The sequence below is a fragment of the Baudoinia panamericana genome (genome assembly GCF_000338955.1).
Source record: "Baudoinia panamericana UAMH 10762 unplaced genomic scaffold BAUCOscaffold_6, whole genome shotgun sequence".
Taxonomy (NCBI): Eukaryota; Fungi; Ascomycota; class Dothideomycetes; order Mycosphaerellales; family Teratosphaeriaceae; genus Baudoinia; species Baudoinia panamericana.
Window position 1 is genome coordinate 172,710 of NW_006911262.1, and position 26,668 is coordinate 199,377.

Genomic DNA, 26,668 nt, shown 5'->3' on the forward strand with positions numbered 1-26,668 from the left:
GAGATCAGACCGTACCATTAGCAGCCAGCAGGTCGAGTCGCTGGAACGGCTCTTATATCGATCGCAAACAGCATTTAAGCCTTCACGTCATTCCATGAGTCTGCAAGTTCTATGCACAGTCCGTGATTCCGGAAGCTTGTCCCGCATGATGTCCAGGAGTGGACGTCCATGATTTGTGTACGCCAAGAAGATTTGCATGATGAGCGTTCATACTCCCGCATGCCGTCAATTGAGGACGGTCGAAGCAAAGGCTTTACCACCGCGTGCGAAGCGGAGACGCACTTTCGGCAGCCTTGCTGTACGTACTGCTGCTATGCACGCTCGGCAACACTGAAACACAGGTCAGAAGTAAAGATGGGGAGGCGGAGATCGTGAGATCGGCTAAAGTCTGTTGACATGCTCCATCTTCGCGGGGCATGATCGACAGGGCTGGGGAACCAAATGCGGAGGTGTCCTATGCTTCCGGATTCCCCAGAACGGAGTGCCATCGAACTCTGACACACCCATCGTGAAAGGGCCAAACATTTGGGTCTGTTGGAGGCCTTGCTCATCAGTGCTCGCAGAAGTTGAATGTGTCCTCAGCCAACACATTATCCAACTCATCAGCAATCCTACCACGCTCCGCCATCAGTGCCTCCCGTGTCTCGCACGCCTTCTCCCAACTCACCGGGAAGTCATCAACCACATTGACGATACGATCGAACAGCTCCACAGGTAGGGAAGCAAGCGGTTCAATCTTCCTGACTTCCTCCGCCCACCAGTCGCGCCGCTGAGGGGGCACGTTCGCAGTCGACAGTATCTTGATGTGAGGGTCAACCAGAAACATCGCCAGAATCTTGCGGTGTCCTGGCTTTGACGTATCTTGTAGGCCAAACTGACCGACTCGATGCTGTAGCACGTTCGGGAATGCTAGCCAGCGCCCCGGTCGTGTTAGTACCTTGCCGAGCTGCTGAAGAGCAGGCCCCTCCTGTTGGACTCCCCAAATTCTTACCGCAGCCTCCCATTCATTCTGCACTGGCACTCCAGCCAGTTCTGCAGCGTCTACCTGTTGGCGAAAATCAAGGTAGTTGTCGGTGATGTTTTGGCTGTCGTAGTAGAAGAGTGCAGTGGCGGCTATGTGCTCGTTGAGCGCACCCTCCACATGCCATCTACTGCCACTGTATACAGCGTTGTCGGGTGTGAGGTGAATGTTTGCCAGCTTAAAGATGATCTGCAAGCCATCGGGAAAGTCCTTGTGAAGCTCCAGACGTTGTCGACCAGCGTCCCTGAGGCGCTGCTCGAAGGAAACGTACGGATGCTTGGGAGAAGGATGGATTATCTGAGCATGGTCCGCATTCTCCTGGATCCAGTCATGCAGCCGATCAGTCACTGCCCACTCTCGTTCCCTCTCGTCCAGACCTTCGTCCTCGTCCTCGCCGTCGGAATTGACGGCATGCATGGCCTCCTCGGGCGCGATAAAGTCTGGATAGCCACATTCCTCAACGTGTATTCGCAAGCGGTCTGTGAACAGCGACAAACAGTCTTCCCAAAGCGGCACCGCCTTCTCCACAGCTCGCTCAAGCACCGTATACAGATCTGGGTGGCGGGCGTAATGAAGATTATTAATATAGCTCGTGATGCTCGCCTTGCCGGTACCGTCAAGATGGACTTCCGAGGGGAGCCACTGATAGCGACCCCATGGTGCAAGTGACCCAGCATTGTCCCACGATATCGTTCTCTCTATGGCTACCCCACCTTCGAGTGCTGAAGGTACGGGACAGACCTCGCCTAGACCGATATACTGTTCGGCGCTTTCGAGCGGCACGATACCGGTCTTCCAGACTCGCGACAAGCCGTAAGTCAGTGGGAATAGCGAGGGATGGAGAAGATCAAGCACTTGATGGTCGGACCCAGGGTGCCAGTCCTTCAAGCGGTCCGGGACGGTCTCTAATGGAGCCACCGCTTTCTGCAAGGCTGCACGAAGTGGATCGAAAGGGTCAACGTCTGCTTTCACGATAGTTGCACCAACATCCAGTACATGGACAAGGTCACGCTTCTCTTGATAGCTCGCTTTGTCTCGAAGCTCTTGTAAGCACTACGCGACCTAAAGTTAGCCTAGCAAATCCCGGTTTATTGGATCTCAAGTCCAACGCACATAGTCGAAGCATGCAACGCTAAGGTGACCTTCAGACGTATACTGTTGCTCCCGGTTACCACAGGCTTCGCTCCGCCATCTTGCCACTATGTCCTCGTTGTGAATCTTCTCCCACCAGGAAGGCTTATCGGTGATTTGGTTGATGAAGTCAAGCATTCGCTGCTCACGAATCGTGACACCACGCGTAGCGAAGAAATCAGCAATTGCATGGGGAAAGCGCTCGTGGTTGGAATCGTCCCTGTTCCATGGTGGCAATTGGTCCAAAGGAAGGCCGAAGCCCGGTCTTTGGAGAATCATAGAACGGTACAGGGCTTGAGAAAATATTAGGTGTTGACGCAGACCATGCAGCACGCTTGACACACAAATTCCCGCTCACCGATCGTCACCAGATCCTCTATACATTGCGGCTTCTGGACTCAGAAGGTCATAGTTGGACAGTGCGTAAAGGGCACGGAAGTCCTCAAATCAGTCATATGGGAAGAACAATCAGCAGATATCTCGTTCAGTAGTGCAATGCAATAGTACAGTGCCGTGGCATGAAGGTGGTTGCATGGTGAGGGACGCCGATTCCAACAGATACATACACATGTTTCGAGAAACAATTGGCGCGTCTCGTACAGTACTTTGTGGCGTAGGCGCTCGGGGCAGGCACACATCCGGAAACAGCATGGTCGTATTACCTCGCGACTCCGCCATCCCATCATTGTTCTTACCACATCTCCACGCGCTGTTCGCCCGTTCGTCGAAGCAGGTGGTAGTGGTGTTTTATCAAGCAAAACGTATGCATACAGTGCCTAGAATACAGCTAAAGGACTACGCACTACAATTAGTGTGACCTTCCCTTCGGGCTCCGCGCACTTCCCATCGAGCTGGTGAACGAGAATCTACCATTTCCCTCCGAAACCATTAGAACCCGCAACAAGAAACGTTACGAAGAGATCGCCACATAGAAGATGCCGCTGATAGTCGCAAGCTTGCCAGCAATCTCGCTGCTCTGAAAGATTGATGCAGGCACCATCCAATCATCCGGCGTACATTCCAAGCGTAGCTATCGCGTAGACAGCGTACAGAAGGCCGATATATATACTACGTCGGCGTAGAACATAGCAAGGGCGCCGAGTTAGTAATCTCATATCGTTGACAAGAGGTGTTGCGTGGTAAGTGAGCTAAATCCATGGAAACGGCGGTGACATCGATGATAGCTTATCATCACATCACCTAACCTGTGTAGAGGCACTTGATGAACACGCGGTATGCGTGGAGGAATTAGCGGTAGCCGGCGTAATTGGTGCGCCCGCCGCCATACTGACGCTCGCCAGAGTAGGTACGACTAAGCTCAGGGGCCCCGAAGTAATCATTGCCATAGCGGCTGTTGCTCCGACTGGGTGGAAGACTGTTAGCCGGACCTGGGCGCGTGGCGTAGGCGGGATTGCAGCAAAGCATGGCGACCCGAGAGCCGTACTTGGAGCCACGGAGGGATACCATGTGCTTGCGTATGTGAGCGGCGACAACCTCACGGCGTTGGGAGTCGGCTTGAGTGAGAATGTATTGGACGAGGTAGTTGCCAAACTGGTCACCGGCGATGTCGATGAGGGGCATACGGGGGCGCTCAAGATGAGCCTCGCATACGCGGTCGAGGTAGCGGTCAAGGAAGTCAGTGCCGCCAACCTTCAGGCACTTCTCTACGACCTTCGAGGCGAACTGATCCATGCTGTACTCGATGGCGAACCGAAGCACATGGTCAACGGCACGCGTGCGGTCTGGAATCGAACCGTGATCGCAAAGGTGCTGGATGCACCAATTGCCGAACTGGCCGTGAGCGACGACGTCAATGCTCGCCAAGACTTCGTTGATGCATGGACGCTTGTCTTCCTCAAGACAGTTCTCGAAGATGTTCTGTACGACAAGGCTGCCAGTCTCACCTAGTGCAACCTCGTGCCACATGCCACGTAACGCCTCATTAACGTAACGCATAATCTGCGGCGGCGAGTCACTCCAGCGGAGCTCGAAAAGTTTCTGCCAAACGTGGCAAGCGTAGCGATGGATCACGGTCTCCGGAATGCGGCGAAGCAGCTCGTGGACCATGATTGCTTTGTACTCTTCGGGAACACAGTCGAAAGCTTTCTGGACGACATGGCACCCGAAAGCGTCCATACTGAGGTTGAGTGTGTTGCCGCGGATAGCTTGAGCGATTAACATGACTTGCTCTGGCGTACCATGCTCGAAGCAGCGCTGCACAAGGAAGTTGCCGAAGCGGTTTACCATTAGTGGATACGCCTGGTCGATGATAGCCTGTACGATCTCTAATTTCTGGTCCGATGTGCCGACCTTGAGCTTCTGCTGGAGAAAGATGGAAGCCTGCTGGTCATTGTTGCACACGATCTTGTCAACAATGTACCGCCAGTTGCAGCTCATGTCACGGTCTAGCAAACGGCGGTAGTTAAGCGGCTCTGCAGTGCTCATATAGTTCACCTGCGTGGATGACGCGGGCGCTCCCCAGCCCTGCTGGTGATACTCGGCCGCAACCGGTGAAAGATTGCTTCTGCGGCTAAGCCCGCCATATTGCCGCGGCTGACGTCCAGCTTCAAGCGAAAGAGATGGTGGCTGCTGAGCGAAGCCTGGGTGACTGACAAACCCGAAAGGAGTGAGTGGTGGCGTGTAGCCTGGTCTGGAGCGAGCTCTTGGCATCATGGGCATTGGCTGCTCGATGATCGCACCGTCACCTCCACAGCCACGCTGCGGTAGCGGCGCCAGCTGAGGGTACGAAGTCATGCTCATGGCAAGATGCTGCGCCGCTGGAAATGGCGAGCCGATGGCCTCCTCGACCGTGTGTCTGGCAATGAGGCTCTGATCGAAGTCTGATTGCGTGAACCGGCTGCGACGGTCTCTGGAAAGCTGCAAATCCATCTGAGCCATGCGCTCTTGCGCCGAGGCGAGCTCTTTCTTTAGGCGAAGCACCTCTGCAGCATCCTACAGAACGTCAAGCGGTCAGCGGTTTAGATCACTTCTCGCTTAGCCTGCTTCAGAACAACGTACCGGACGACCGTCACCCGTCAAGGGTGGCGTTCCCGCATACGGATCTGTAGCGGCTGATGAGTCGCCGTCATCAACATTTTCGGCTTGCACATCCTCCTTCCGGCGCAAAACAGCTTGGTGTTCGGTCAACTTCGCGAGCAAGTCATCAACCGGATTGTGGTCCATCTTCGGCTTCTGCCGAACGGTCAGCGGTTCCTTTCAATTTGTTACCTACTGCAAACTACCTTGGGCGAGATGACATTTATTGACCGCGTCGTGGCCAGCGGCAAGGGCACGGCGCCAGTTGTGCGCTTTAAGAGTGTCTCCATGTGCGGTCAGCGAGCGAGCGTGTGTGTTTGCGACTGGCGGAAGATAAACGAACCTGGTTCTCCTCACTGCCAACATCCTCATAGACGTCGAAAGGTGCGGCGAGCGGCTTCCGCTTCACTGGCGACCCTGTATACTCCATGTCATTGAATACGTGCCGGGATGTTGGGCCTGCAAATGGACGGTGCGAGACGATGTATTGGGGAAGCAAACAAGCGCGGACGAGAAGCACTGAATTAGAAGCCGCCAAAATGGACAGAGATCAACGCACACCCTTAAGTGGTAGAAGATTCTGCAGATGTTGGATTTCGTTTGCGTGAAGGGAAGAGCGCGAAGTTGGGTTAGGGAATGAAGATGAGCGCAAGAAGTGGCGTTAGTGGTCAAAGGGGGAAGGAGGTGCCTTCTTTCACAGGAAAAGCGGAAGGCAGGAGTAAGTCGCACGTGTGCGGCCCGACATGAGGCTCACACAACATTCATTATCAATCTCTCTTTTCCATTCGATTTTGCTGCTGAACGTCACCTTCCATGAGTCACGTCGTACACAAGACACACGCCACGACTGGTGCTCAGCCTTCAGCATCGGATCAGATACCGCCCAACAACCACCCCTCAGCTAGAACACAACGGCCATTTTAGCCTTTTTCAAGACTATGGCCACCTCTACAGCGTGCGAGACGCCGAAGATGGCAGGCCGGTCTCGATTCCTCGAGCTTCCTCTTGAACTCCGCATGGTTATCCACAAGCACGTTCTGAAATCCCATACCCGTGTCGGGTTCAAGTTCGGAAGGAATGAAGTCTTCGCTTCACAGTGGCTGGTAGCGAATCCAACGTTCATTGCAGCTTCACACCAGCTCAACGCAGAATTCTAGTCTGCGCTCGAAGCGCATGCATACAACGCCGCCAAGATCGTCCACGCGCGTCGGAAACTTGGACTTTAGCAGCGTCATCCGCTTTCTTGCCGTGCTCAAACCAGCCTCAATCGCAGTGCTGTACGGTGCAAGCTTCTCCCGCCTTCAGCTAGACGTTTACGTGGAGGCGCCTAGCCACATGGACTTGGAGCAGTCAAGCGCGTGGCTACAGTATCGCGCTGAGACACTGACCACATTACATCACGTTACGATTGAGTATGTGTCGTTGACACTCGAGTGCAATACGATAGGGTGCCTAAGGCGCGCACGTGAGATATCAATGGACCTGCTGAAGTCGAATAATCTCCATGCCATGCTCTCAGCTTTGAACCGTTGGCATCACGCTTGACGGCGACGTCATGCTCAGCGGCCAGAGCTGGAGTGGGAGACGTTGCTTTGACGCTGGGGAAAACCACTCAAACGAATGACACAACCGATACCGGCTGTGACAGGCCCATGTACCTACCACTATCCACCTCGATCAGCGCTCCATCAGCTCGAACGCACTGTTAACGAGGGCGCCTGACACATGACGCTCGTAGTGCTAAACCACAGCCCTTGTGCCCGCTTGCACTTGGTATCGGCTGTGTGGCAGCAGAATCTTGTTGTTGCATTGACATGTATACTCCGCTTGCAAAATGCCATCCAAAGTGGCTTCGGTACGTCTAGGCAGAATGACCAGAACGGTCTTTTATCAGCTCCCAGCGGGCGGCTGTGTGGACCTGCACCAGCCACGTGCTTACTCTAGCTTACATGACGCTAGTACTGCAATCGGACTCGCCGACGGTGAGGACAAACGAAGCTTCATCTCCTATCATTGTCCGCAAACTTGTGCGTCCAGAAGCCTCGGAAATGCTTCTTGCTCCCTTCCTCATTGATCTACTCATTGTTAGCCTGGACCATGCACACAAACACGAGGTCATCGTACCATTTGTATCTCCTTCGGCGTCAACTTGAAAGTCATGGCCCGCAAATAATCACTCAGCCTCTGCTCCTTCCCCGACGTTGTGATTGGCACGATATCCTGATCAATACACCATCTCAACAGAATCTCAGAAGGATTAACAGCGTACTTCTTCGCGAGGCTCGCCAGAACATCATCAACCGGTCCGCCCTGACCCTTCGTAATCGGAGACAAAGGCCCATAAGCTTCGGTGGCAATACCCTTCGATTTGTTGTATTTGATTAAATCCGTCCGTTGCAGGTAAGGATGGAATTCGATCTGATTGACAGCAGGGGGCGTGTTGCACGATTCCAAGATCCATTCGAGGTGTTCAGGTAGGTAGTTGCTAACGCCGATGGATTTGGCGAGGCCTTGGGCTTTGAGGGACTCCATGTCGCGCCATTTCTGTTGGTGCTCTTCTTTGCTTTCGCTGAAGAACGGGGAATGGATAAGGTAGCTTCAAAAAAGTTCAGCGAGGTTTAATGCTAGGATCACGGTGAGTTGCCTAGCACGTACAGATCAACGTAGCTCAGTTGCAGCTTCTTCAAGCTCGCCTTCAGCGCACTTGGGATATCACTGATGTTAGTGATCACCTTGGTGGTAACGAACAGCTTCTCCCTTGGTACGCCAGACTGCTTGATGGCCGTGCCCAGTTCAGTCTCGGTCTTGTAGACCTCAGCACCGTCCTGGTGGTAGTAGTTCAATTTCAGAGCAAGCTTGACGCTGTCTATGCATGCTTGATCAATCTTGGACTCATCGCCGGACTTGTACCACGCTGTGCCGGTACCGTAGCCGAGCTGAGACGAAGTCAATAAGAAGCTACTTGATCGAGTGTGTGCTTGAAAGAGACGTCACCATAGGAATACTATTGCCATCGTTCAGCTTCAGATTCGGAATCGGCGTGTGAATGTTCGCCATTGTAGCCGAAGTCCGGGAAGGTGAAGGTTTGATAGATAGATGATGCCTGTGAGCTTGTAACAAAATTTGGCCGGGTGACACTCGCAGAGCTCGTTGTGTTCGTAAGATGAATGATACAGCAGACATGGAGTGCTCGTAGTACGTGGAAGATGCGGCCAACATCGGGCCCTGCGGGTAGGTGAAAGTGGGTAGAAAGTGGGGTTTCAGACGGATCGGCATGCTTGCTCCAGCTGTGAGAAGCGATGAAGGAAGGAGCGAGAAGTGTTAGACTCATAAAGGACGGAGTATATCTTTGGGGAGCTACATTCGCTACAAAATGCAGCAGATGAAGCGCAGCGCCTCGCTGTAATCTCAATACCGTCTTCTGTCGTCACATACCAGACCCATGAGTCTCCTCTTAGCATACGCTTCAGAAATGATTATCGCCGTTCAGCAGCTCTCTTGCCTCCCTCGCACCGGCGGTGGCCAGGTTATCTGCCGCATTGTTCCCAGCGTCCTTCGCATGCCCCTTCACCCACACGAACTTGACGCCCGCCAACCCTCTCTCCCAAGGACCGGGCGGCTTGCCATCGTCTTCCACCGCATCATCCTCCTCCGCAAAGTCCACGTTGCGATGCTGGTTCATCTTGTACCTCTCTTCAAGGTTGTCAATCACCTTCTGTATAAGATCGCGGTTCTCCACCGCCTTCCCACTCGCATTTACCCACCCGTTAGCCCTCCACTTCACGAACCACTCCGTGACGCACTTAATGGCGTAGTTTGAGTCGGACAGGATGACGACACGCCTATCCTTGGGCGCCACATCAAGCGCTCGCTGGATGGCAGTAAGCTCTGCACGTTGGTTGGTTTGTCGTGAGCCAGTCAAGCCTTCGGAAATGTTTCGCTTGTCCTGAGGCCCGAAGTAGACACCAACGCCACCTATGGCGCTCGCTTGGCCGTTGGAGAGAGATGAGCCATCGGTGTAGATACGGACGGGTGCATTATGCACTGGGCGGACAGCCTGGTACTTGACGCGATCCCGTTCGTCGGCTGTCTTGTAGCGAAGAGAGCCGCTGGACTGATCAAGGACGATGGTGGTGTCGAAGTCATCTTCTGCACCGTTCAAAGGCGCCTCACCAGCCTTGTACTCGACGGCATCCTGAACTGGCGGATCTGGCGGACCGTCCTCCTGCTTGACAGGGTCGGCTTTGCGGGCCTTCTTCCTGCTAGGCTCAGCTGTCTCGATGCTTTCGACGGCACCGTCTCCTTCGACATTGGTCTGCTGATGTTGCTGCTGATATTGCTGGCCCTCTCGGACGAACAGCTCAGCTTCTATCCGAGTCTTGAAGCCTTTGTGCTTCGGTCCCTTCCACCCTCGAATCTGATCCAGCACATCCTGCCAGTTCGTATATACGCCCGGCACCCTGCCGCACTGTACACCGTAGAACTTCTGCGGCGAGCTCGAATTGCCTAGGCCCACACCACTGCCACCGCCAATATCGCCGTTCAGGAAGTGCTGCGCCTCGGTCAAGGACGTGAAGCTTTTGAACAGGGCTTTCGGGTAGCCTTTCACTTGCTCCAAGCACTCGGTCCATGAATGGTAGATACCTGGCTCCTTGCCCACACGTACAGAGTAGAACTTTACCTGTGTGTCCCGCTTACGCTTCGTGCCGGTGGAGGTTGGGACAGGTGCAGGTGATGCTGGCTTGTTGACAGATGTGAAGCCGGGGCCGGCGTCAGCATGTGCCATTGCCATTGTCGGCCTTGTCGTGCGCACGAAAGAGCTTAGTACATTTGCCAAGCTACTCCATGCACATAGTGTTCGCGTGTAAGGTACACAGAGAGGCTTGGGAAGCCACCGGCCCAGCAGCCCGGCCTTCAGTAAGCCTGCTTTTACAGTGACGGTGAACGTCGTAGGGTACGTCAGAGGGTGTATGTATGAGAGCTTTGTAAGTGTGAGCAACAGTAGAGGAAAGTGCTGGCAGAGTCAGAGGAGATGGAAGAGAAGGAATGTGGGCAGGGGGCAAACGCCGTCGCTGGCGGGGCAGGCGGGTGTCAAGGGGGGTAGGGGTAGGGGTATGCAGGACGCACGGAACCTGCAGAATATGGTACGTTACGGGCTGTCTAGAAGCTATCAGTCTCAATGTCAGACCGCTTCAAGAGGTGCACTAGTGTACTAATGTAGAAGTAAAGTAGGAATACAGAAGATAGCGAGCATATTACAGAAAGTTGAAGATTGCTGTGATTGCGATTGCTCATCAGCACGCAAGGCTTGGCGCAAACGAGTACAACATCATCCAACAACTCTTGCTTCTACCCGACCCTTGCTATCTACTAGTGTTGATCTCGCGGCAACAGACGATATCGAGTCTTGACAGCTCCTGAGATTATCATGCTGTAGACACCGGCGCAACGAGCCGTGAATGCAACGATGTTTGACGTACGCCTTTTTTCTGTTTCACTTGCCGCTTCCGACGATAGTCGTACCCTGTAGATCGACACTAATGCATTCCAGACAAGACGAGCTTCGACTAGATACCAGCTCCGCAATCACCGTGCTCACTCTGTGGTCCTGTCGCCACAAGAGCTTACCGAAATCCGTGCAGCCCAACGCACCTTCGAAGGCGCCTATATTCGTACCTCGCTTGGCCAGTTTAGCTTCGCATTGGTTGTGTTGAAGATCTTCACCAGCGAGTTCTACAGCATCGGTAGGTGTCACGTTGTCGGTCGTGTCCCGCGTCCGCCGGAACGTATACTGAGACTGACCAATCCTGGATAGGAGCCCTCTTCGCTTGTTACGGCGCTGGCGTACTTGCTGTCAGCGCCTATAGACGCGCGCAAGGCAACCGGCAATTCTTCAGCGAAGTTGGAGATGATGGTTTGAGCAGGAAACGGTACGTCCCGGGGCAGGCTCCGAGCCACCCAACCTCCATATATTCTGACTTGCCGCAGCTTTCGTACTAGCGGCAACGTCGTCATTGTGCTCACCAGCCTCAGCGTGGCCGCCTACATTACCCTCTTAGTCCTGACCTTACGGTTGGATACGTGAGTACAGTTACCGGGAGCGGTTTACTACACTTGCAGCCTGCATTGGCGCGTCTTGCGGGAGAGCTACAATGCAGAACCATATCTTCCGGCCAATATGCGACCTGCAAAACTTGCCACAGCCGGCGAATCGAGAAGAGAGACTGAAGGTCATCATCACCAATCTTGAAAAGCAGCAGCAGAGTGCTCGGTTTGTGCCATCTCTCAGCCCAGACATAGATCGCAGCGCTGACCGACCGCCAGAGCAAGCCTTCTAAAAGAAGCCCGTAACGAGCTTGAAGCAATGAGGAGTGGTGGCAGTGATGCCGACGAAACGGACGAGAACAGCGAACCCGCACCACCGGACTACAGCAGCTTCATTACGAACTTAAACACACCATTTGCCGACGGTGCAAGCGACCCTTGTCTACCCACTGTAACGAATGTCCCAGCTTCGAACCAGCGGGTCAAGCAAGCGCTAGCGCCTTTAGAGGTCGACGTTGCCCTTCGGGTTACCCAGCAAATGGACGAATACGACAGACATGCCGCGCAGGCACGGGAGTACTACGTCAAAGCATTGGAGCGAGTCAGACCCGCGCCAACAGAAGCGCAGCCGACCCAAAGTGGTAGGATGCAGGTCGACAGCAGCAGAGACCCTAGGAGCCGGCCAACGGGTTGAGCGTCCTTTTGGACCAGGATGACGAGTGACTACGGTACTTCAATAGTCTAATATTTGGCACAATCGTGTCACAGCTTTCGAGTGACTACGAAACTCTGCGTGGAAGCCTATGGCAGCGACCATAGTGAACGGCCAGGTTCGTCTTATCTGCACAAACAGAACTCTTGCGATCGCGAGGTACTGAGTGACTATGGATTTCCAACGGATGCCGACGGCAGTAACCACGACCGACGCCATGTCTACGTGTGCCTACACGAACCAGAAGACTTCCAAGATGTGGCTTCTTCGACAAGGCAGACACATCGAATCAAGTAACATATTACATCATGAGCGATCCGTCCAAAGAAGCTAGTACCCGTAGTACCCACAGCACCGACGCTGCGGTTATGCCTACAAGACCGCACCTCTATGTCGTCCTTACCGCAGACGTTTCGGCCCGTGGAGACGGCGACGGCGGAGTCGTACTTGCCGGCGCCTTCTTTTCGGAACAATGGGCAGAAGACCGGAAGTTTGCAATTACACGAGACCATATCTCGCCGGAGAAGACAAGAAGCGTCGCCAATGAGATCATCGGCCGCACGGGCAGGCAAGGCTACAACGTCAAGCAGAAGGAGACCACGACGTTTCTCGCCTAGATCGACGTTATCACCTTAGAAGTTTGTCAGGCTGCAACAAATGACGTTTGTGGTCGTGACGACTCTTGGGACGGCGAAGTGGACCGGGCAGCATACAACGCTGCATTTGGGAGATCTGGACTTTCTAGCTGAACAGGTTGTTAATGGCGCTCAACGCGCATCAGGAGCTCTAGTCATGATCACAGCTTAGCCTTCAGCTTCTGCGTAGCTTGAGCGCTCGCCTTAGCCCTCTTGTAGAAGGCCTCAGCTTGGCGTATCCATATCTCACTCAAAGCGAGCTGATCGGTGCTTTTCTCATCACGATGCTGCTTTGCATACTCGCTGCGCTCTCGCCACGCTGTCAAATCCTGCTGCAGCCACTGGGCCGTAACCGCTGCACACTTCGCCGGCTTCTCGAATGGTAGCAGGTGTCCTGCATCGTCGACGACTACGCTTCGGACTCGATCATGAGCCTTGCCGCCGCTACCACCTGTCCCGATGCCAGTGCGATCGATCTTAGCCTCTCTCTGCGCTGTATCCGCAGACGGCCCGGAGGACGGGAAGACGTAGAGTATGCTTGGACGAACATGCGGAAGCTGCTGCCAGATGTGCACATCCTCCGGCCTATAGAACGGATAGGAAATTCGAACTGTCTCATTCAGATCCGGATACAATGTTCGCATCTCTGGTGCAGTCAAATCGCCATACTGGTTTATAAGGCCGAAACAACTGCGCCCGTACATCCAGGCCTCTTGCGCTTTCGTCGTCCGCAGAGTCACCTTCCCAGGCTCTGGATGTAGCAAGGTTGGTGTTTCGTGGAGGTTATGTTGCAGGAATAGCTGGTACACCCTAGGGTCCCATGTCCGCCAAAGTGACCGGAAGTACTGCTCACAGTCACTGCGAGAGGACCAAAGGTCGGGCCGTAGAGTATTGCGGTAAAACATGGTAGCAAACTCCGTCGCCGAGCCGTGTCCGATGATGGGGTCGAAGAGCACAAGGGAGGAGAGCAGACGAGGATGCAGTAGCGTCAGTTGGATCAAAGCGGTCGCGCCGGAGGAATGCCCTACCCCTACCAATGGCGGTGGAAAATGCTCCCGAAGAGTGTTAATCATGTGAAGGAGGTCACGTGGATGGTCGAAGAAGCTTGGGTCGTCGCCTTGGATAGCCTCGTTTAGAGCGCTACTCGCGCCCTGATTGCTGGCGTCCGCTATCCAAATCGAGCGTATTCGGAGGCTAGAGTAGTTCCACTGCTTGAGCATGTCATCCCACAAAGGTTCGTAGAGCTCCTTGGGAAAGCCGATAGCATGTGCTGCAAGGATGGTAAGATCGCTCTCGTGCGCTTCCAAATTGTTTCGAGGGATATACTGCTTCGCCTCCAGGTAGATAATGTCCTCATCGCGGCTCCTGAGGCCACCGCTGTACTCACGGATGTGCTGGGCTGGAAACCGGTGGGCTTTGACGAGGAAATTCGCGCATGACATTGTGTAGTTGCTGGGAGTAAGCAAGAGCTGGAAGGATGGGATATAAGTACCTTCCGGATCTGTGATCCTTGGCCCGCGGAGAAACGGCAAGGTAAGGCAGAGCAGCAGTCACACGGCCATGGTCATCAGCAGACAAGCAATGGCAACCAACACGGCCATAAGCGTTTGTGGCCGGGCATGGTATGATCGTCTCAGCCAGGTATGACCGGACATTCTACGGCTTTCCGCGGATGGTACAACGGCCACAACAGACTCCCAACACGGTATGAGTGTACACTTGGTTACACGGCAGCCTGTCTTGCATGGATCGCTTTAATCAACGTGTGCCACCGTCTGTAACCTGAAGGGCGAACCCGAATTCCGCTTAGCAGGTAGCATGATCTACAATCACTAAATCGACAGCGTAGAGACCCTCGTCGGCTTCCACGATAGCATCAGTGTTAACAGTGTGAACAGTGTGCCGCAGTCGTGAAGTAGTGAATAGTGAAGAGCACCATTAGGAAGTCGCATCGTCACAGTTCCCTTCATGCGCTAGTATACGGGCCAATACAGCCGTTTGAGCACGGTCAGGGCCAAGATCAGGGCGGTCTATGCCATCGTTCCATAACATGTGGACATCGCGTACAGCCTGCCGTCAAAAATCATACCATGTCTGAAAGAGCTCCCTGACCGTCCCATATCGGATCAGAGCTTTAGGCTTGGCAGAGGAGACGTCTTGTCACCAATCACTCACACACGCCACGTGACAGCTAAGGTCACCGGTGATGAGAAGGTCATTAAACAACAGCTTGGATGCAGTCTAAGCAGGATGTAATCGTGTCCGGAGTCAGCGCTGCTGTGGTGGGATGACAGCCAGCGTTCTCCACTGTAACAACAGGTCCTTAACCCATGGCTGAAGCCTTCCGTGCGCGGTCCCGAGGTGATAATCTGGCCCCTTGTAACAGGAACTGTGAAGAGCTTTGAATGTATGTTGAATGAGAACAATCACCAAACAACGGAGATGTTGTTCTCCCGTCGGGCCGGAAGTTATGCCTCAGGCTCTCCGGATTCGAAGCCTGCGAGACTGGCAGAGATTTCGGCGCCGAAATTGCTCGGAATGAGTGAACACTTCACCGCCGGGACATTCACGAAACTTATCCAGGTTCATCGCGGCCGGCATCTTCTAAGCATGTTCGGCCGAAGCGTTCAAGGACGCCTAGCATGAAAGAAATATAAGAGGCTCACGTAGGTACAAAGTATGCTTCCCTCATTACATCAGTTCAAATCCGCTGCATCTTGCACCTCCCACGAGTAATATAACGCAACAGACAGCAAAGACCAGTCACACATCCAGCGAGCTAGTCAACTCCTTCCGACAAGATGTACCAAGCACAGGTTTCCGCATGGGGCGAAGCACCCAAATACGTCGAGGTTGACGATGCACCTACACCAGGAGCAGACGATGTCCGTATCAAAGTCATAGCAACCGGCGTCCACCAGGTCGTCCGAAGCCGCGCAGCAGGTAAACACTACACGAGTGGCAGCCTCCCTCACGTACCTGGCGTCGATGGTGTCGGTCAGACAGATGACGGGCAGCTGGTCTACTGGTTCACAATGGACGCCGGCTCGATGGCGGATCATGTCGTCGTGCCGAAACAGAACGTCCGCGCACTACCCGCCGGCACCGACCCAGTGCAGGCTGCTGGGATCATCAACCCTGCACTCTCAAGTTGGATGGCGCTGAAGACGCGCACGAACGATCTCCCAGCCGACTTCACTGTGCTCATTCTTGGCGCTACGTCTGCATCCGGCCGTGTCGCGATATCAATCGCTCGGTCTCTTGGCGCAAAAACTGTCATCGGCGCAGCGCGCAATACGTCGGCCATGAAGCCACTAGAGCTCGATGGAACCATCACGATCTCGGAGAACGTAGAAGAGACCGACTTCAGTACCCTTGGCGATGTGGACGTCGTGCTCGATTACGTCTACGGACCATTAGTCGTCCACTTGTTCCAATCGCTCAAATCTGCCAGGCCAACTCAGTATGTGCATATTGGCGGCTTGTCCGGTCAACTGGACATCAGCTTACCTGCGGCTGTGCTGCGCTCCAAGAACTTGACCATCAGAGGCTCTGGACCTGGCGCGTGGCGCATGCGGGACGTGGCAAACACGATCGACGGACTGCTGGCACTGATTAAGGAAGTCCCAGAGCAGCCGGTGAAAGTGGCGAAGCTCAAAGATGTCGAGTCAGTTTGGGATCAACCGGTGACAGGGCGGCTGGTGTTCGAGCCATGAGTAGCTTGTCGTTTAGACCTCGGTTCGCATGGATGCTAGCATAGCGTACAGTACTTACCAGCGGTAATTATATAATGTCTATCTTGCGAAGCTCTCTGGGTTACTCCTCGTGACATCGTACAAGTATCGCGCGACACCGGCGCACACAGTGACTTGCAAGTTTGTGATACACTTGGGATACGTACAACACGGGGTACCGTTCCCACTTTCGATGCCTGAGCATAATATGCCATCGCCAACACAGCAGCCTAGATATGCGATGGGTGTGTGGGATGTATACCCTAGCATGCAGCCTTGAATTGTGCAAAAGTGATAGCCTTCACAGCACATACATCGGAAGACAATGATCACTGAACATTAATCGTAACGCCATGATCATGGTTGAACGCCAACGCCAGGTCTTGATACCTTTTTCGAAGCTCAAGCACTCACATCCACCGTCTTGATCGCAGGCTGGTATGTCAGATCGATCTGCGGCGCCGGGATTGGCGCAGGCACCTCGCTCAAGCTCGCCGGCTCGATGTGGCTCTTATACCCGTTGACTCTCAATCTCAGCTTCCTGCTCTCAGCATACACCACACGTCTCATCCGGTTCGTGCTTCCCAATGGTTGGTGCACCTTCAAGCCGTGCCAGGAGTTGACAGTGATCTTGTCATCCCACCACACTCTAAACTCCGGAAGCCACGAGTCCTGTGGTTCGAACTCCATTGTGGCGATCTGCTCGAAGGGGTACTTCTTTGCGTCCCATTCGACGCCGATGTCGTCAACGGGTTGCTCGTCCAAGTTCTGGAGCATTTGCGCGCAGAAGGAGTATGTGACTTTGTGCTTCATGTGGAAGTCGCGGGTGAATTGGGAGATTACATTGATTGGGGCGTCTTCGGGGATGTCGTCCTTTTCGATCTTCTTCTGTTCCTCGCCGAGAGGGAAGACGCCGTATTTGGCGACATAGTCACCGTGTCGGTAGGCGGATTGTGAGAATTGGGGCATGGCGACCACTGTTTCTAAGTCAGCTTCGTTGATCAAGGCCCGTGATTCGGTTAAACGGTACTTTGTTGCCTGGGAAGTTGGCTGCCAAGAGTTGCCACATCTGCGTCTACCCGCTCTGACTGCTCCTTTGCAAACGTAGGAAGGTCGTTCCAGTTCCGCTCAAGCGAGTCCGCAATGTCATACGTCGTGTTTGGGTCTCTTAGCTCCAAGACTGGGTAGTTGTTCAGGGTCCAGTCCTGCGTCTTCTTATCGTCACCCCAGATCTTGTCGCCCTCGATACCGAAGATCTTCATGCCGATACCGCGTGGCGCCGAGAGGTTGTCTGGTAGTAGCTTTGGAGTCAAGGATGAGTAGCGCATGATCATATCGTAAGTGCCGGGCTTCGCAAACATGCCCTGGGCGAGGTGCTTTGGAAGGTTATCGTGAACGATAAACTTGCCGAGCACGCACTTACCATGGTCAGTCAACGCACTTGGCAGTAGAAGGGTAGTATACCTACCCCTTGCGTCTTGAGATGTGTGCCTCGCAAGCAATGCATGTGCTCGTTGAAGTTCATCATTTGAAAGCGGTTGAACTGGTCCGAGACAGCCTTGATCTTCTCCTTCTCGCCAGGCTGGATGGTTTCAACGCCCTCGGCGTCCCTGGAGCGAGATCAACACCGAGTCCAGATGGCAATACCACAGCAATCGTACCATTTGATGTAGTCCCCCAGCGCAGACTTGCCATCTCCGCCGGCCTTCTTAGTGCCACTCGCAGGCTCACCTGAGTGGATGTTCTGCTGGACCGGTACAGTCTCGGTTGCTGACATTTTATCGATCGTCTTCAGTTCGTATAAATACTAGCGGCTTGCTGATTATGCGACTTCCTGCTGCTTGGGAAGCGCGACAGTAGAGAAGATAGATGGGGAAGATAGGAATGTAGGGGAGTATAGCAGAGAGCATGCAACGAAAACTGGCATCTGCATCGACATCACAGTCGTACTATTCCCGGACACACAGATCTAAGAAGTGAACCATTCGAAGCTCCATCTTACCGAACGTGGTCTCGAACACGGCAGCACAGCGTCCAGTAACCGGGTCGCCTTCGCAGAGTTCGATTTACCCCGCCGTCTCCGCAGCTGATCTTCGACGAGGTTGATATAGGATTTGGAATTTTGCTCAGGCTATGAAGGATAGACGCATAAGCTTCGAACGGAGTGGCAAGATAGTGGAGTAGCACAAAGGTTGTCGCTGGAGGTAGATGCTCGGTGCGTTGAATCGCGGGGTGGACGTTCACGAGATCGATTGGATGGCGCAAAAGCCACGCTAGTTAATGTGAGCTTTCTGCCGTCTGCTTCTCAACTTCACCGTCGCACACAAGGTACCGTACCCATTAACGCCGTGCTATGCTTAGACCATCGAGCGGTTCTCGCTATGTCACAATGAACCATGCGACAGCCAACGTACCAAGCACCGCCAACACGGTCAAGATGGCCGCCCCTGCTTTGTCGGCAGTCGTGATTGTGTCAGTATAGACCGCGCTTTCACCCGTGCTGGCATCAGAGTTGCCAGCACTCGGGTCGCTTACGCTCGTACCTCCCGTGCTGCTGGTGTAAGGAGCCTTGAGGTTGGCCAAGGGTATCATATTCGCACCAATCGCTGACAGCGCGCTCATCTGCTGGCCAACGCCGTAAGTATCATCCCATTTTGTTGAGTTCCAGCGGAATCCACACGTCACGCCATCGGTACCTCCGTCACATTGACCGGCTGCTCCTGTGCCTGAAGCCATGATGTACGGCCAGATGGTGTTCGCAGTGGAAGGGGCGAGCTGAGCGGCAACTGCCATCCAGCGTAGAACGTAGCCTTTGAAGGTGAAGTTGTCCGTATCACAATTCCCCAACGGCTCGCACGTCACCTCGACCATGATTTTGTTGCCCATTGTCTTCGGAAAGAATGTTGCTATGGTTTGGTTCAGTATACCGCTTAATGGGGTCAGCCACTTGGCATCCTCGGTCTGGTTGTACAGGAAGGCCAGTCCTCCAATGAAAAAGCCGTAGTTATAAGACCACTGCGTATGATCTGCAGCCGTGCAGTTTGCGGTGTCATCCGTCCCATCATAAATTTGGTATGTGCGTTCGTCGAAGAGCACAGACGCCGAGAACCAGTCCCAGCTTTCAGTAGCCCAATCGATGTAGGTCTGATTGCCAGTATATCGAGCAAGCCGGGAAGCCAACATGAAGAAGCCTCCCGTTGCAGCAATATTCTTGTAGTTGTAACCGCTGTTGGTCGGGTAGATTTGCCATCTGAGTCCTCCATTACAGGTGCTGGTATCCCATCGGCTCGCCTGCTCGTTGAAAACCGCTTGCGCCATAGCGAGCCAAGAAGGATAGTTGGGCGGCGGAGCAGGGTAGTTCAACTCAGCAGCAGTCATAGCCGCGTAAGCCCAAAAGACCTGGTCATCGTTCCCTTCAGTGGCGGTCTGATTGGCTGGCATAAAGTTTCCATAAGAACTTGCTTGGAATGTGATGGCTTGCGTGATCGCGTCATTGTATGATGTATCCCCAGTGTCTGCAACGGTAGATGTCAGTGCTCGTACGCGCAGTCAGTAGCTGGACACACGCTTACAGTACCAATAGTCAATCATTGTCATGCACATTGACCCAGCTTCCCACCAGTAGTATGGCTGCGGCAGGAGCCCTGGTGTGCCTCCCGTCTCATTCCCAGAGTAGTACTTCATCATGCCGTATGCCACCGTGCTTGCCACGCTTTTGATGGAGCTCGCGCTCATGGGATCTAAAGTGAGAGCGCTGCATGATCGAAGCACATAGGAGAGTAGCAGCACCGGGCTCGATATGTAACGCATGGTGGGAGGGGAGAAGGAAGCTGTTTGAGTTCTTCGACCGGATATATCCAAAATAAAGGGGATCTTACCTTCATGTTGAGCATCAACTTGTCGAGCGTGTTTGTTTGTCCTACACTCCCTCCATTCAGTTCGTCATCAGTCATGGAAACTAGAATTACGCCGCCAGTTTGTTCGTTTCGCACGAGCGTCGTAATGCGAAGTGGACCGCAGCTCGGAAGTCGGCTCATCACACGTGCAGGGCCGGATGGTGGCGCAAGCGTTGCCTCTATGGACGACGTTGGATGAGATGACAGCATCCTTCTGTCTCGTTGCATACAGAAGAGTACAGTACACACGCCTTGCTGGATGATGGTGGCTCGTCCATAGAGCCGGACATCGTCGCAGATGCGGAGCGTTCCTCCCAAGTGGAGTGATCTTCCTGCATATCCCTGGCCGGTAAGCCCGAAAACTGCACCCGGAACACCATACACTGGGCCCTTCTTGTAACAGTGGACGCCACGCTTCCAGGAACACCGTTGGCTTGTCACCAGAGCAAGGGTCAATGTATCGTAGACGCGAAGACTTCAGTAACAGCCTAGAATGAGCTTGAAAATGCTTGTTCCTGCAGTAGCGGTAAAATCTTCTGGTCTGTGACGCACCTTGGGCGGGGAACCACGCGACCATATTCGTGCCCACAGAATGTGTGGATCACAAAAAGAAGGCTTGGTGAAAGTGTAACAGTCGAACCATCACGGTGATAGATAAAGCTTTGAAACATGTCCTCCGCACCACGCAACCCTCCGTTCCGCGCCGGTGAGCTTCCAATCTAACAACGAATGCTCTCTACTCGCAGCTTGCTGACCCCACAGAACACATTGGTTCTTTACTACGACCAGAAGAACTCGTCAAGAAGCGATATGCCATCGCATCAAAGACAGAGTCGCCGGACTCGCTCGCCCCCGTCGAGCAAAAAGCCATCAAGGAAATCGTGAAACTGCAACAAGACTGCGGTATCCACAGCATCACCAATGGCGAATACAGCCGCCACCAGTTCTGGGGTACCTTCTTTGAAACGCTCCAGGGCATGGAAGAGATCAACCTGCGCGAAGGCGGCTACGACCAGAGTATCTTCCGCGCATACGCACCGGATGTAAAGTCTTTCATGCATGCCAAGACGATTCCGAATCAGGTTACTATTGCTACTGGCAAGATCAAGCACACGGGGACGTCGAGCTTTCTGCCGGAGTTGAAGTTCCTTCAGAGTCTGCTGCCTAAGGAGCAGTGGAAGGATATCAAGTACGTAGTCCCTATGCGGTCTTACTGAGCAAGGCTAAGTGTCGATCCTTGGCTGTAAGGTTGACGCTTACATCCCCTTCGTGGTATCACTTCCGTTACGGCCCGAAGAAAGCCTACGTGAACAATGCGTACAGCAACGACGATGAGTACTTTGCGGACGTTGCCAAGGCGTATCAGACGGAGCTGAAGATTCTGTACGACAACGGCCTGCGCAATGGCCAAGTTGACGACCCGAATCTGGCTTGCAGGTCTCCCTTCATGCGCTGAACTGTGGTATCAGACTGCTGACTGGATTTGTAGACTTCTGCTCGGAAGCAATGCTTGAGGGCTGGAAGAAGGATCCTGAGAACTTCCAGACGGCAGACGAACAGCTCGATGCGTATATCAAGTTCTACAATGCGTGCTTCGAGGTGAGACTTGAGTTGCATCTATGCTCCTGCGTTGTACTAACCTATTGTATACAGCGCCCGTCAGATTTCCATCTCGGCATCCACTTGTGCAGAGGCAACTACATGGGCTCGAAACATTTCAGCGAAGGCAAGGTGTACGCCTCATAACTTCCTACCTCACGCTAACAATGACCCAGGCGCATACGACCGCATCGCAAGCAAACTTTTCAACGACCTCAACGTCTCAACCTACTACCTCGAATACGACACGCCGCGAGCAGGTGGCTTCGAACCATTGAAGACTCTACCGAAGAACAAGAACGTCGTTCTCGGCGTCGTGACATCCAAATTTCCCGAGCTCGAAGACCAAAAGGAGATGGTCGAGCGGGTTTACAAGGCCGCCGACTACGTGGCTGAGGGCTCGAAGCAAAGCCGCGAAGAGGCTTTACAGCGGCTGTGCGTCTCACCCCAATGCGGTTTCGCCAGCCATGCCGAAGGTAATGCGCTTGAGCATGAAGACATGCGGAAGAAGCTCCAGTTGATCCGGAGTATTGCGGATGAAGTATGGCCTGGACAGCCGTAGGTTGCTGATTGTGCTTAGCGGCGGAGTTTCGGTGCTTCAACAGCAAGGCGGCTCCTAGGATTGACGGTTGTTGTATAGTTCAACACCAAAAAGTCAGGGCTTGTAGTACCATTGCAAGAGTCAGCGAGAAACAGAAAAGTTCATGCTGTACACTTCACAATCGTCTTCCGTCGTATATATACCAGGCCCATCAAGCCACCTGTGGAACCGAGACTGCAGGAAGTAAAAACTCCTGTATGGACACCATACCAACGCCTTGCCAGAATCCGCAGCACTGCAAGGGCACAACTTTCTTGGACCTCACCTCAGAACTTCATAAACTCAGTTGATCGGCCGAGATCCGATCTTCACTCCTATCCCTCCGCACCATACCAAGCTTATAATACCTCTCCTCGCCAGTAGCAGTCCGGCCACCGATGAACAACTTCTCCCCGCCAACCATACGAACTTCGCGGAAGCCTCCCGAATCCGAGCTGCTCGCGCTGCCTCTTCGTGCTCGTCGCGCTTCTTGCACAGTCGGGAAGCTAGGCTGGGGCTTGTTGGATGGTCCGTAGACCGGTAGTCCCGGCGACGGCGGCGATCGCGGAAGGTGCGTCTGCGGGCTAACAATATGCTGTAATGTTCGATCCTGTTGTTGCTGTTGCTGTTGGGTTATGTACGGATTGGCTTTCGGATTGATGGGTCGCGGACTGCTTGTTGAGACCTCGGTTGTCGGTGACTGTTGCGGTCGCGATGCTGGTGTAGCCGAAGTCCATATCGTCGCCGTTGATGCTACGGCCGCGGAGGTTGATATTGAGGGTGCCGCTTTCGGTAATTGTGATGGTTGTGCGCGGAAAGCGGCGAGGAAGTTGGCAAGGAATGGTCTTTGAGTTGGCATTTTGTCTTTCTATCGCAAGGCTCTTCACTTGGGATTGGCTTCTATTCGCTCAGTGACCGGCGCAGTGGGAGACGCTTTCCTACAGCCAATACTTTCTTGCACGTGAAGCGTCTGTCGAAGAACGTGGGTGTTCGATATGGCGCGAAAGGTTGCAGTGCAGTATATTGCTCGATCGCGCAATCTGAGACACAGTCGTGACTCTGTATTGGCTTTGCAGGCTCGGACATGTATGATAACTGGTCACGGCATATAACTTTCTGAGAGCATCACATGCATCTTCCCAATCCGGACCTTCCCGGGCCTCGGAACAAACTCTCTCCGCAATGCTCCGCAACCGACAGTGGCTCGTGCTCACCGCGATGCTTCCGCTGCCACTCCATCAATACTCGATGATTTGGAGCGAACCGTACCACTTGACGTTTCTGTCTGACGGCTAAGCGATACTACCTTCTGGCGACAACAAACCCGGCATAGCCATGAACAGCACACTTCCATAAGCGTACCAAGCAAAATTGCCCAGTGTGGCTTTCCGAGCCTCTTCCATATGCCCTTTCCCCGCAGCGGCCGCATCACTGTGACCTGGATGGCGGACGGCGTTTGTACACAAGCTACCACTGCCGGTGTGTGTGTGGGCTTCGACCAGGGTGACGTGACTCGCTGTTCCTTCACAAATCCAGAGGCACATTGCCACAGCAGGCTGCCGCAGTCTCCTGCACAGCGCGTGTAAGCGGATAAGCCTTGATAGGCGATGGCCGCTTCCATGTGCGCACAACAACCCAAGCATTAGCCAAAGTGGCTCGACGAGCGCGCATTGGACCGAGATTGCGCAGCAAGACTCGGCAAAGCACGACTTCATTTCTCGACGACAAGGTACTGGCAGATCGATCATTTCTTTCGTTCCTTCACTTGCGGTACAGGCCACCATAAGTGATATCGTGCCTCCGGCTTAGGTATACTGACGTCCGCAAACGGTGCCAAGTCCATGTCAGAAAGATCCTGCCCTTGCTCCTTCCCATACTGTTCGGCAAGACGCTTGAGCTGCGAGGTTTGCACAGCGATAGCTACGCACGTAGTCTCGAGCTTCTTAATCTCACGCTTCCACTGCTCTTCAGTTCCGACACACTTGACCTGCCCGGGCGTCACCTTCTTCAGCTCGCCAAGGGTCGACTTCGCTTGCTTGACGTTAACATCTATCATGCCCCATACCTCATTTAAGGGAACGGCTCCTAAAGGGTCCTCATGAAACTCCTCGAGGTCCGGTAAAGGGTCATTAGTGACCGAAAGGAACGGCTTCATCCGCGCTTCGTACAGCAGTCGTTCATCAGCATAGTCTCTTCGCGGTACACTTATCAGATGAAGCCTATGAAGAGCCTCCGTATAAGGCCACAACGCTTTCGCCAGGGACAAGGTAGCCTCGGCTTGCAGGCGTAGACTCCTGAGGTAGTCCTGCGAAGCCAAGCACTCCGCCAATCGACGGGTGTCGCGCTTTCGATTCAGGCTTCGCATTCTCTCCACAAGGAAATGCTCGACACTCTCCAGCAATCTTATTCGCTGGTGCAGTACCTTTGCAAGCATCCAGTACATCATGCACAGCTCGTCCGGCAGGTAGATGTCGGTCTCGAATCCGAGTTGGAACGTCCATGCCATAATTTGTAGTTTGTACAACTTCGTCCATGACAACAGCGGGTCAAAGTAGGTATTATCAAGGTGTAGAGATGACGAAAAATGCTGTAGTTCAGCGTCCGTCCGCATGGCTTCTGTTTCCAAGCCGTCCCAGATGGATATTGCTTGCGTAAATGTTCTTCGTATGCGGCAGCGGTTTTGGCAGACCATTCTGTAGATATTCACATACTCGTCAAGGGCCTTGTCCATGAAGCTCTCCATGATGCGCGCACAGCGATGCCGAGGATCGGATGGAACTTCAATCTGAAAGCTGTCCAAGTCAACAAGCGGGTCACCTGCCAGTACTAGATCGCGGATGTCTGTGAGCATGAGGTCGAAGAACGTTGTGTTGTCCGCTATACGCTCGCCTCCGAACAGAATCGTTTGCATGTGAGCTCGGACGAAAGTGTTGGGCTGTGGGTCACGGTAAGCAAACACCCATGTAGCTCTTTGGAGACAATGCGGGTCCTGGGTGATGGCTGGGATCGTTAAGCGACCAGCTTCCACAACATCATTGGCTATATTCTTCCACTTCGTCGTCGCATCGTCCCATGACACTTCCAGCATAGGCCGCGGCGGAGTGCTGGTCGCAAGTTGGCGCTGCACCTTCTCCGAGAAGGCTTCGGGAAGTGGGTGACATAGATCATGGGATTTCGCGACACCTTGGATTGTCTCCAGCAGGTCATCCCAAGGGTGTCTAGCGTCAACGAGGAGCGCGAGGTAGGTGACGATGAATCTTAGGCGGGCGTCGAGCGCGTGGCGAAGTTTGGTTTCGATGTCGGCCGCTGATAGCCACTCGAAGGCCTTCTCGACTTGAGTCGTTTGATCATTGGCACTGAGCCCCGGAAGCAGCTCGCGGCCGAACAGGTGCGTGACAAAGTCCTCTTCTTCGTAGAAGTTCTGAGATTGGACAGTATGCAGCACAAGTGCGCAACTCTTTATGAGAGCTAAGCAGTAGGCTCGAAGCACATGATGAACAAGGCCTGAGGACAATGTCGTGTTGTCGAGATCCGAACGGTGAAGCAAGTAGGGTGGATGATTGTCAGGGGATATTAACCGGTCCACGTGGAGGGATGTGAAGATGGTCTGCGAAAGTGGATACCCGTCATGCCAGGCAGCCAGATGGCAGAATAACTGATCCATAATCCATAGCACTTGCTCCGCTGGGAGATCAGAGCAGACGTCAAAGTCTGGCTCAAGAGTGTCTTCAGTTGGCACAAAGCCGCTGTCCATTTTGGGATCCATGATCTTCATGTGGCAACTTTGTCAGCATTACGCGCCATTTAGTGATCCTCCGCATCGTGCCTGATGCTCAAAGTATGACACTGCTCACCTCGAGCGCACTAACAGCTTCAAAGAGCGTGAAGAAGTCATCTTTGACCAGCTGGCCCGGCTGCAGCTGCTCTGCGGCAGTCGCGAACTCTTCGGTCACATCACGTATCTTCCGAATGGGAGGTCGAAGAACCCTACGCGTCTCACGCAATACCCTCTCAGCCGCTGTCCCAACGCCATTATGCTCGCCTTCGCCGGCAATGGCCAGCTGTGATATCTCTACGCTTATAGTCAGTGACAGATGGATTTATAGCGGTTGCTGGAGACAATACCATCCGCGATATCACCAGCGGACATTGCCACTCATATGTGCCATGCAATACAGCCGGAAACACATTCTGAATGATGTGGTAGAGGCATAGTGTACGGTCAATGAAGTGGGTTCTCGCGAAAGCTCAGGCCAGCAGAAAAGCTTGGCGCTTTTGA

General features: G+C 53.7%; 13 protein-coding genes across 13 annotated transcripts; 4 read left to right on the plus strand and 9 right to left on the minus strand.

Annotated features, from left to right (window-relative positions):
- Positions 1-284: 284 nt before the first annotated feature.
- On the minus strand, positions 285-2,709 carry BAUCODRAFT_467102 (uncharacterized protein). The gene is made up of 2 exons (XM_007678199.1): positions 2,135-2,709; positions 285-2,074 (listed from the first exon to the last, which is right to left on the minus strand). Exons 1-2 carry the CDS (start codon positions 2,429-2,431, stop codon positions 551-553), a joined length of 1,821 nt encoding a protein of 606 aa, XP_007676389.1. The 5' UTR covers positions 2,432-2,709; the 3' UTR covers positions 285-550.
- Positions 2,710-3,400: 691 nt separating this feature from the next.
- On the minus strand, positions 3,401-5,843 carry BAUCODRAFT_156427 (uncharacterized protein; the record flags this gene model as incomplete). Its single annotated transcript, XM_007678200.1, has 4 exons — positions 5,532-5,843; positions 5,395-5,472; positions 5,171-5,344; positions 3,401-5,104 (listed from the first exon to the last, which is right to left on the minus strand). The coding sequence occupies exons 1-4, from the start codon at positions 5,616-5,618 to the stop codon at positions 3,401-3,403; spliced, it is 2,043 nt and encodes a 680-aa protein (XP_007676390.1). The 5' UTR covers positions 5,619-5,843.
- A 1,148-nt stretch (positions 5,844-6,991) lies between these two features.
- On the minus strand, positions 6,992-8,462 carry BAUCODRAFT_33569 (uncharacterized protein). The gene is made up of 4 exons (XM_007677845.1): positions 8,183-8,462; positions 7,844-8,124; positions 7,313-7,784; positions 6,992-7,263 (listed from the first exon to the last, which is right to left on the minus strand). The coding sequence occupies exons 1-4, from the start codon at positions 8,405-8,407 to the stop codon at positions 7,189-7,191; spliced, it is 1,053 nt and encodes a 350-aa protein (XP_007676035.1). The 5' UTR covers positions 8,408-8,462; the 3' UTR covers positions 6,992-7,188.
- A 46-nt stretch (positions 8,463-8,508) lies between these two features.
- Positions 8,509-10,387, minus strand: BAUCODRAFT_33570 (uncharacterized protein). The gene has a single exon (XM_007677846.1). It carries the CDS (start codon positions 9,978-9,980, stop codon positions 8,655-8,657), a length of 1,326 nt encoding a protein of 441 aa, XP_007676036.1. The 5' UTR covers positions 9,981-10,387; the 3' UTR covers positions 8,509-8,654.
- Positions 10,388-10,655: 268 nt separating this feature from the next.
- Positions 10,656-11,273, plus strand: BAUCODRAFT_147862 (uncharacterized protein; the record flags this gene model as incomplete). Its single annotated transcript, XM_007678201.1, has 4 exons — positions 10,656-10,664; positions 10,740-10,932; positions 11,004-11,118; positions 11,177-11,273. The coding sequence occupies 4 exons, from the start codon at positions 10,656-10,658 to the stop codon at positions 11,271-11,273; spliced, it is 414 nt and encodes a 137-aa protein (XP_007676391.1).
- Positions 11,274-11,340: 67 nt separating this feature from the next.
- On the plus strand, positions 11,341-12,562 carry BAUCODRAFT_24043 (uncharacterized protein; the record flags this gene model as incomplete). The annotated part of the gene is made up of 4 exons (XM_007677789.1): positions 11,341-11,459; positions 11,513-11,874; positions 12,034-12,238; positions 12,259-12,562. The coding sequence occupies 4 exons, from the start codon at positions 11,341-11,343 to the stop codon at positions 12,560-12,562; spliced, it is 990 nt and encodes a 329-aa protein (XP_007675979.1).
- Positions 12,563-12,651: 89 nt separating this feature from the next.
- BAUCODRAFT_467173 (uncharacterized protein) lies at positions 12,652-14,386 on the minus strand. Its single transcript, XM_007678202.1, has one exon. It carries the CDS (start codon positions 14,020-14,022, stop codon positions 12,742-12,744), a length of 1,281 nt encoding a protein of 426 aa, XP_007676392.1. The 5' UTR covers positions 14,023-14,386; the 3' UTR covers positions 12,652-12,741.
- Positions 14,387-15,139: 753 nt separating this feature from the next.
- Positions 15,140-16,335, plus strand: BAUCODRAFT_33572 (uncharacterized protein). Its single transcript, XM_007677847.1, has one exon. It carries the CDS (start codon positions 15,382-15,384, stop codon positions 16,294-16,296), a length of 915 nt encoding a protein of 304 aa, XP_007676037.1. The 5' UTR covers positions 15,140-15,381; the 3' UTR covers positions 16,297-16,335.
- A 287-nt stretch (positions 16,336-16,622) lies between these two features.
- On the minus strand, positions 16,623-18,392 carry BAUCODRAFT_467404 (uncharacterized protein). Its single transcript, XM_007678203.1, has 4 exons — positions 17,976-18,392; positions 17,783-17,924; positions 17,345-17,732; positions 16,623-17,291 (listed from the first exon to the last, which is right to left on the minus strand). Exons 1-4 carry the CDS (start codon positions 18,089-18,091, stop codon positions 16,717-16,719), a joined length of 1,221 nt encoding a protein of 406 aa, XP_007676393.1. The 5' UTR covers positions 18,092-18,392; the 3' UTR covers positions 16,623-16,716.
- BAUCODRAFT_467559 (glycoside hydrolase family 76 protein) lies at positions 18,361-20,256 on the minus strand. The gene is made up of 3 exons (XM_007678204.1): positions 19,887-20,256; positions 18,652-19,829; positions 18,361-18,587 (listed from the first exon to the last, which is right to left on the minus strand). Exons 1-2 carry the CDS (start codon positions 20,122-20,124, stop codon positions 18,694-18,696), a joined length of 1,374 nt encoding a protein of 457 aa, XP_007676394.1. The 5' UTR covers positions 20,125-20,256; the 3' UTR covers positions 18,361-18,587; positions 18,652-18,693.
- Positions 20,257-20,695: 439 nt separating this feature from the next.
- Positions 20,696-22,528, plus strand: BAUCODRAFT_467393 (uncharacterized protein). The gene is made up of 6 exons (XM_007678205.1): positions 20,696-20,916; positions 20,973-21,399; positions 21,459-21,643; positions 21,700-21,809; positions 21,864-21,936; positions 21,986-22,528. Exons 1-6 carry the CDS (start codon positions 20,880-20,882, stop codon positions 22,369-22,371), a joined length of 1,218 nt encoding a protein of 405 aa, XP_007676395.1. The 5' UTR covers positions 20,696-20,879; the 3' UTR covers positions 22,372-22,528.
- Positions 22,529-22,684: 156 nt separating this feature from the next.
- BAUCODRAFT_130877 (uncharacterized protein) lies at positions 22,685-23,424 on the minus strand (the record flags this gene model as incomplete). Its single annotated transcript, XM_007678206.1, has 1 exon — positions 22,685-23,424. Exon 1 carries the CDS (start codon positions 23,246-23,248, stop codon positions 22,685-22,687), a length of 564 nt encoding a protein of 187 aa, XP_007676396.1. The 5' UTR covers positions 23,249-23,424.
- A 250-nt stretch (positions 23,425-23,674) lies between these two features.
- BAUCODRAFT_139082 (uncharacterized protein) lies at positions 23,675-26,539 on the minus strand (the record flags this gene model as incomplete). The annotated part of the gene is made up of 3 exons (XM_007678207.1): positions 23,675-26,158; positions 26,244-26,461; positions 26,515-26,539. The coding sequence occupies 3 exons, from the start codon at positions 26,537-26,539 to the stop codon at positions 24,134-24,136; spliced, it is 2,268 nt and encodes a 755-aa protein (XP_007676397.1). The 3' UTR covers positions 23,675-24,133.
- Positions 26,540-26,668: the final 129 nt, after the last annotated feature.

Bases quoted from the DNA above. Each gene is read 5' to 3' on its own strand.
- BAUCODRAFT_467404 (XM_007678203.1), bottom strand. From the start codon at position 18,091: ATGTCAGCAACCGAGACTGTACCGGTCCAGCAGAACATCCACTCAGGT. The intron at 17,925-17,975 runs GTACGATTGCTG...ATCTCGCTCCAG, and splicing joins CTGGGGGACTACATCAAATG to GGACGCCGAGGGCGTTGAAA. The intron at 17,292-17,344 runs GTACCGTTTAAC...ACTTAGAAACAG, and splicing joins CCAACTTCCCAGGCAACAAA to TGGTCGCCATGCCCCAATTC.
- BAUCODRAFT_33569 (XM_007677845.1), bottom strand. From the start codon at position 8,407: ATGTTGGCCGCATCTTCCACGTACTACGAGCACTCCATGTCTGCTGTA. The intron at 8,125-8,182 runs GTGACGTCTCTT...ACTTCGTCTCAG, and splicing joins ATGGCAATAGTATTCCTATG to CTCGGCTACGGTACCGGCAC. The intron at 7,785-7,843 runs GTACGTGCTAGG...ACTTTTTTGAAG, and splicing joins CAACTGAGCTACGTTGATCT to CTACCTTATCCATTCCCCGT.
- BAUCODRAFT_467173 (XM_007678202.1), bottom strand. From the start codon at position 14,022: ATGTCATGCGCGAATTTCCTCGTCAAAGCCCACCGGTTTCCAGCCCAG.
- BAUCODRAFT_467393 (XM_007678205.1), top strand. From the start codon at position 20,880: ATGTCCTCCGCACCACGCAACCCTCCGTTCCGCGCCG. The intron at 21,400-21,458 runs GTACGTAGTCCC...CTTGGCTGTAAG, and splicing joins GAGCAGTGGAAGGATATCAA to GTTGACGCTTACATCCCCTT. The intron at 21,937-21,985 runs GCAAGGTGTACG...ACAATGACCCAG, and splicing joins CTCGAAACATTTCAGCGAAG to GCGCATACGACCGCATCGCA.
- BAUCODRAFT_467102 (XM_007678199.1), bottom strand. From the start codon at position 2,431: ATGATTCTCCAAAGACCGGGCTTCGGCCTTCCTTTGGACCAATTGCCA. The intron at 2,075-2,134 runs GTGCGTTGGACT...TAGGTCGCGTAG, and splicing joins GCGTTGCATGCTTCGACTAT to TGCTTACAAGAGCTTCGAGA.
- BAUCODRAFT_33570 (XM_007677846.1), bottom strand. From the start codon at position 9,980: ATGGCAATGGCACATGCTGACGCCGGCCCCGGCTTCACATCTGTCAAC.
- BAUCODRAFT_33572 (XM_007677847.1), top strand. From the start codon at position 15,382: ATGTACCAAGCACAGGTTTCCGCATGGGGCGAAGCACCCAAATACGTC.
- BAUCODRAFT_467559 (XM_007678204.1), bottom strand. From the start codon at position 20,124: ATGCGTTACATATCGAGCCCGGTGCTGCTACTCTCCTATGTGCTTCGA. The intron at 19,830-19,886 runs GTAAGCGTGTGT...CTACCGTTGCAG, and splicing joins AATGATTGACTATTGGTACT to ACACTGGGGATACATCATAC.